The sequence below is a fragment of the Cebus imitator genome, unplaced genomic scaffold (assembly GCF_001604975.1).
Source record: "Cebus imitator isolate Cc_AM_T3 unplaced genomic scaffold, Cebus_imitator-1.0 Scaffold85, whole genome shotgun sequence".
NCBI lineage: Eukaryota > Metazoa > Chordata > Mammalia > Primates > Cebidae > Cebus > Cebus imitator.
In genome coordinates this window covers 4,140,117-4,147,534 of record NW_016107400.1, presented here as the reverse complement: position 1 = coordinate 4,147,534, position 7,418 = coordinate 4,140,117, and the positions used below count along the sequence as shown (strand labels likewise).

Below are 7,418 nucleotides of genomic sequence, written 5' to 3'. Positions count from 1 at the left end.
TATCCTTGCTTGAGTTGATTTCTGCTTATTATTCATTAAAATACATATGTACTTGCAGGAGCTTAAAAATTTATTTTGGAGCAATATTGTTTTTCTGTATTATTTCCATTTTGTAAATCTATCCCTCGATTATTGAGTTTATTGAGAGAACTGCTTGAGCCCAGGAGTTGGAGACTAGCCTGGGCAACATGACAAAACCCTGTCTCTACAAAATATAGGAAAATTAGCTGGGTGTGGTGGCATGCACCTGTACCAGCTACAGGAGGCTGTAGTGGGAGGATCACTTGAGCCTGAGAGGTTGAGGTTGCAGGAAACTGAAATCACGCCACTGCACTCCAGCACAAGGAACAGAGTGAGACCCTGTCTCAAAAAAAAAAAAAAAAAAGATTTTAAAAAATTATTGTTATGTTTAGACTATTTTGAGCAGTTCAAAGATAGACACTTTAGCAAGTAATATCTAGCTAAAGTTTAATAATATAGTTTTTATATCACTTATTGAATTAATTATAGCTACCTTCTATTTATTGCAAATGATATGGTTGTTTCCACTTGCAATAAATATATACTTATTGTTTTTCTATTTGTGATAATAATATAAAATTTCTTTTACAAATAAACATACTGTTTATTTTTATTTATTATTATTATTATTTGAGACAGAGTCTTGCTCTATCTCTAGATAGAGCAAGGCTAGAGTGCAGTAGTGCAGTATTGGCTCACTGCAACCTCTAGCTTCCAGGTTCAAGCAATTCTCCCTGCCTCAGCCTCCTGAGTACCTGGGACTACAGGTGCTCACCACCATGCCTGGCTAATTTTTATATTTTTTAGTAGAGATGGGGTTTTGCCATGTTGGCCAGGCTGGTCTTGAACTCCTGACCTCAGGTGATCCACCTGCCTCGGCCTCCCAAAGTACTGGAATTACAGATGTGAGCCACTGTGCCAGGCCAAATGTACTAAGTTTAAATCTGCTTAAGTCTACTTAAAGAGAAACATTAAACAGTAATACAACAGGCGTTTATAAAATAGAGCATACAGTTTTGGAGAGTATGTGAAATCAGCAGTTATTAATTCTTGCCAAATGTATGGATGAATGGAAGATATACACATACCCACTTTATGGTTGAGGAAGCTGAGGTCCAGAGTGATGAAGCCAATTCTTCAGGGTCACACAGGTAATCAGTGATGCATGAGGGACCTGAGCCCACATCTTCTGTCCCGTCACACCATATCATGTCCACGCCCCTTAGAGTGCTCCTGGATTGTTCCAAAGTCATGTCCCTGTGGACAGACTTTCTTTTAAAAATAAATATACTGTTTATTTTTATTTTACTTTATTATTTTATTTATTATTATTATTGTTATTATTATTGTTTAAGACAGAGTCTTGCTCTATCAATCAGGCTAGAATGCAGTAGTGCAACCTCGGCTTACTGCAACCTCCGGCTCCCAGGTTCAAGCAATTCTTCCTGCTTTAGCCTCCCGAGTAGCTGGGACTACAGGTGCTTGCCACCATGCCCGGCTAATTTTTATATTTTTTAGTAGAGATGGGCTCAAGGCCACTGCCCATCACTGATGTCTTTCTTCTCCATTCTTTCAGCAGATAAAAGCTCCTTAGAGCCCATGATGAAGAAAATGAAGTTTTCCTACAGAAACAAAGAGGAATCCACTGGGTAAGATGTCACTGTGGACACTAGAGAAGGAGGGACAGTTGGCTGAAGAGAAGAAGAATGTGGTCTCACTAAAGCCGCACTATCTGCTTCGTGGCTTTAAAGCATTCCCAGATAATTATGCTTTTATCCACCAATTACCTCAATCAAAAAAAAAATTTTTTTTTGAGATGGATTCTTGTTCTGTTGCCCAGGCTGGAGTGCAGTGCATGATCTCAACTCACTGCAACCTCCACCTCCCAGATTCAAGCAATTCTCCTGCCTCAGCCTCCTGAGTAGCTGGAATTACAGGTACATGCTACCATGCCTGGCTAATTTTTGTATTTTTAGTAGAGATGGGGTTTCATCATGTTGACCAGGCTTTCTGAGATTGTAAACAAAAATAAGCCAACTGAACACATGCTAAAATACCTATGAGGTGTTCAGTCATTAGGGACATCATTGAAGTATACACACCTGCCATTAGATGACACAGAGGAGAGGGCCTTCTATGGCAGAACCACACTCATCAGGCTAGAGAAAGTATAGATAACACCACAGCACCTCTCTGGAGAACCAGACACCAAGGACTGAGCTGTGTCTACTTTTCAGGATCAAGTTGGCCTTTAAGACGTCAACCTTCTCACCCATGAAGAAGGAGGTAAAGACAACTTTGACACTCCCTGGAAGCAGACCAATGAGTCCAGAACAGCAGATTGATGTCATGTTACAGAAGGAGATGGAAATAGAAAGTAAAGAAAGCAAGCCCTCTGAATCAGACCTGGAGGTATGTTCTTGTTGCCCCCTTTCCCTCAGTTTGCTGAGTAACACTCTTGGCATCTCAGTGATTCCAAATTCAGGTTGAACAGCAGAATTACCTGGGAAATGTTTGAAAATCACCAAAGTCTAGACCCAAGACAGGCTATTGAAGAGGGCATGTGTTTGTGTGCTTGTGTGAGTGAGTGAGTGAGAGAGAGAGAGGGAGAGAGAGTGAGTATGTGTGTGTGCATGTTCTCTGCCCTAGTAAGTGATGGAAATTGATACCTTGGGTCCTTTTAGAACATGGGTTTTAAAAATGGTGGCCCATAGGCTAGAGGTGCCAGATTTTGCAAGACAAAAAATGGGACACGTAGTTAAATTCAACTTTAGATAATGAATAACTTCTTAGTATAAGTATATCCCAAAGCATCCCATATTTTATGTGGGATCTCTATCCTAGGCTGAATTTGGCCTGTAGATGTGTTTTGAAAATGAGTTGGCTGGGCATGGTGGCTCACTCCTGTAATCTCAGCACTTTGGAGGGCTGAGGTGGGCGAATCACTTGAGGTCAGGAGGTCAAAGCCAGCCTGGCCAACATGTCAAACCCCATCTCTACTAAAAATACAAAATAATTAGCCCAGCATGGTGGTTTCATGTAATTTCACCTACTAATGTAGCACCATGTAATTTCAGCTACTTGGGAGGCTGAGGCAGGAGAATTTCTTGAACCTGGGAGGTGAAGGTTGCAGTGAGCTGAGATCAAGCCATCCAGCCTGGGTGATAGAGTGAGACTCTGCCTCAAAAAAAAAGAAAGAATGAAGTGTCTGGGCATGGTGGCTCATGCCTGTAATCCCAGCACTTTAGGAGGAGGAGGAGGAGGGAGGATCACTTGAGCCCAGGATCTCAAGACCAGCCTGGGAAACATGGAGAAACCTCATATCTATAAAAATTATCTGGGCATGGTACCATGCATCTGTGGTCCCAGCTGGTTGGGAGGCTGAGGTGAGAGAATTGCTTGTCCCCAGGAAGCTGAGGCTGCAGTGAGCTATTACTGAGCTACTGCACTCCAGTTTGGGCAGCAGTGTGAGACCCTGTCTCAAAAAAAAAAAGGGTAAGGGGAGGAATTCACAACCTAGGACAAGACAACCTACCCTTGGTCCTCTTCTCTGACACCTCAGGTATCCCAGCTATGATTATGCTTTGTGCTCCAGCCTGGGCAACAGAGCAAGATCCTATCTCAAAAAAAAGAGAGAATGAGGAAAGTTTCACATAAGCTACATTTTCCAACTTCTCTTGAGAAAGCTAAAATACTTGGTGCTAAGCAGTAGCTACCTCCTTTAGATGAGAAATCCATTCTTCAGTTCATCACGGTTCCCACCAATCCTTATTATTTTCTTAGGTGTAGCCAACTTTCACTTCTTAACATTACCTACCTGGCTCCAGGTAGATGTTTGAGTTTCCAACTCGTTCTCAAAAGAACAACAAAACTTTAAAGCAAATGTCTTGTGGGTTCAGGGTGTATAATAAAATGATTAACAAAAACTCACAGTGAGTATGTGCTACTGGCAAAATTCCATGCGAAACCCTCTAGCTACTTGACCCTACTCAAGACCTGGGTTCTATGATTCTATTGTCCACTTGTGGAAAGTGGAGTGTAGACCGATTAAGCAATGCGCTAAGGGCTACAGGGTAAGAGACAAAACTAGGACTTAACCCAGGTCTGGCTGTTACCAAAGTCTCTGTGTTCTTACGACCTGTGCACCATTTCACAAACTTGCCTGAAGATCAGGATCACCTGTGGTGCTTGTTAAACACCCTAACTGCCTGAGGAGGGACCTGGGAATGTGTATTTTAACAAGCACTTTTTACTCCCACCTGAACCCAGATGGTTCTTAAAATCAGAAAAGCTTCACAATACTCCCGTTAGCAGCTGCTTTTACTAATTTTGGAGAGAGGTGAGAGTAACAAAGAGGTGGCAGCAACCTCTTTTTTTTTTTTTTAGACAGAGCCTCGCTCTGTCACCCAGGCTTGAATGCAGTGGTGCGATCTTGCCTCACTGTAAACTTCGCTTCCTGGGTTCAAGTGAGTCTGCTGTCTCAGCCTCCCGAGTAGCTGAGATTACAAATGTGCACCACCCCACCTGGCTAATTTTTGTATTTTTGGTAGAGATGGGGTTTCACGATGTTGGCCAGGCTGGTCTCGAACTCCTGACCTCAGGTGATCCACCTACTTTGGCCTCATAATATGCTGAAATCACATGTGGGAGCCACCGCACCTGGCCAGCAACCTCTTCTGATCTGGCACTGAAATTTAAAAATGGACTTCAAGCCCTTTCCTCACACTCTATCCTTTTCCTCTATCTGAAATTAGTGATTCCTAGAGCCACTTAGCCATCCAGCAGCTCAGAGGCAAACCCAAATATACAAAACTTCCTGAAGTCACCAGGTCCCATTGGCCATTTTTGTTTCATTTGTGTGTTTATGAAGCTTTCAAAACTTAAAAGCCTGTGCTTGGATAAGAAGAACTATCAGCTGGGTGCAGTGGTTCATGCCTATAATTCCAGCACTTTGGGAGGCTGAGGCAGGCAGATCACCTGAGGTCAGGAGTTCAAGACTAACCTGGCCCACACAGTGAAACCCTGTCTCTATTAAAAATACAAAAATTAGCCAGATGCCATGGTATGTGCCTGTAGTCCCAGATACTTGGGAGGCTGAGGCTGGAGAATCACGTGAACCCAGGAGGCAGAGGTTGTAGTGAGCTGAGATTTCACCACTGCACTCCAGCCTGGGCAACAAAAGTGAAATTCTGTCTCAAAAAAAAAAAAACAAACAAACAAACAATAAAAGAACCATCATATATCTTGGACTTTGGGGATTTTTTCCCCATTGACAACTATAAGTCACAGGATCAAAGTGCTTTGTAGGAGATTATTACTATTCGGGAGGGTGAATGATTAGAGGCCATTTTAGGAGCTTGTCATTCCTCTTCATAAAGGTCACCAGATATGCCTCTTCCATCCTTGGTCTCTGCACTCACACTCCACTCTTCTTATCTGAGTGGCATTTGACAGATCTTCCCTTATACCTCACTGACATCCCTCTGGCTTTGGTTGAATCTTCTGAAGTCCTGGGGAAAATTTGCCAGTGACCTCCTTGCCATGAGTGTGAAGCAACAGGCCCAGAGTGCATGGTTACAAAAAGTGAAGGATGTGGACGAATGCTGTGTGAATGGGGTCCCTTGGCAGCTGATGGGCAGGACAGGTGATCCCATGATCCATTCATGACCATTTTCTTGCTGGTGGTTTGTTTGTGGAAGAGATACTATTACTATCTGACCAATGGAATCCGCAAAGACATGATTGCCCCTGAGGAGGGTGAAGTGATGGTTCGGATTTCAAAGCTGATTTCTAACAAGCTGCTGACAAGTCCCTTCCTGGAGCCCCTGATGGTGGTCCTCATGCAGGAGAAGGAGAATGACTATTACAGTAGCCTCATGAAAAGCATCGGTAAGGCTGGTGGGCATAAAGGGGTCTGGAGAGCTTCTATGTAGAGGGCATTTTTTTTTAATTTTTATTTTTGTAGAGACAGGGTCTTGCTTTGTTGCTCAGGCTGATCCGGAACTTCTGGGCTCAAGCCAGCCTCCCTTCTCGGCCTCCCAAAGTGTGGGGATTATAGGCATGAGGCACCATGCCTGGCCTGGAAGTCACCTTCTTTCTTCTCGCTTTGTCGTTTGCCACACTGGTTCCGCTGGAAATACCCAAAACATTGTTTACTCTTTAATTCAAATTCCCCCATCCCTTTACCATCACTGATGTCTATGCCAACGCTTCACACATTAGCGTGCATTCACGTAACCTGCAGATCTTATCAAAATGCAGATTCTGATTCAGTAGATCTGAACCTGGGCCCTGAGATTCTACATTTGTAAAATTTAAAACAATTTTTTTTTTTTTTTTTTTTAGTGACAGTCTCTCCTTATGGTGCCCAGGCTTATCTCAAACATCCTGGACTCAAGAGATCCTCCTGCCTTGGCCTCCAAACGTGCTGGAGTTATAGGCAGTGGTGCGATCTTGGCTCACCGCAACCTCCACCCCCTGGGTTCAAGCAGTTCTCCTGCCTCAGCCTCCCAAGTAGCTGGGATTACAGCTGTCCACCACCACACCCAGCTGATTTTTTGTATTTTTAGCAGAGATGGGGTTTTGCCATGTTGGCCAGGCTGGTCTCAAATTCATGACCTCAAGTGATCTGCCCACTGCAGCCTCCCAAAGTGCTAGGATTACAGGCGTGAGCAATGGCGCCTGGCCTGTTACTCATTCTTTTTGACCCAGCACGGTTACTTCTTCTAAGAAGCTTTCTACCAGTCTTTCTTAGTATGTAAAACATTTGGCCTCTAAATTTCTATTTGTAAGTGTAATAGATGATATCATCCATTGTGGGGTTTTTGGTGTGTGCATCTATTTTGGTGTGAGAAAGCAATCAGTGACTAATAAGGTACCAGCAAATCCTATTTCATTGTCATGCATGATACTAGACATCCTACCAGGGCTCAACCCCAGGTTCTAAGTGCTCCACTCTGTGAAGTCACACTCCTCCTTCCTATAAAATATCCTCAGAAAACCAACACCTAGAGTGAAGCTTCCTCGGTTGAGTTTTACCCAGGGGATTACCCGTGACCTTGCAAATGGACAGAGGCTCATTTACATTCGAAGAGTTGAAGCTAAAACCAGGTATGCTAGATCATGCCTGTAATCATAGCCCTTTGGGAGGCCAAGGCGGGCAGATCACCTGAGGTCAGGATTTTGAGACCAACCTGGCCAATATGGCAAAACCCCTTCTCTACTAAAAATACAAAAAATTGGCTGAGTGTGGTGGCAGACACCTGTAATCCCAGCTACTCTGGAGGCTGAGGCAAGAGAATTGCTTGAACCTGGGAGGCAGAGGTGGAGGTTGCAGTGAGCCGAGATCGTACCACTGCACTCCAGCCTACGACAGAGTGAGACTCTATCTCAAAAAA

The 7,418-nt window shown here is 43.7% G+C and overlaps 1 protein-coding gene across 6 annotated transcripts in view; it reads left to right on the top strand.

Moving 5' to 3' along the window:
* The window catches only part of DNAH3 (dynein axonemal heavy chain 3), a 237,164-nt gene that overhangs the window by 16,181 nt on the left and 213,565 nt on the right, over nucleotides 1-7,418 (top strand). For 5 of the 6 annotated variants that reach the window (XM_037740562.1, XM_037740566.1, XM_017534342.1 and 2 more), the window contains 3 exons: nucleotides 1,598-1,670; nucleotides 2,259-2,433; nucleotides 5,721-5,910. In XM_037740562.1, coding sequence (XP_037596490.1) covers nucleotides 1,598-1,670; nucleotides 2,259-2,433; nucleotides 5,721-5,910 — 438 coding nt within the window. The remainder of the gene's footprint in view (nucleotides 1-1,597; nucleotides 1,671-2,258; nucleotides 2,434-5,720; nucleotides 5,911-7,418) is intronic. The other variant, XM_017534343.1, reaches the window with a different exon arrangement.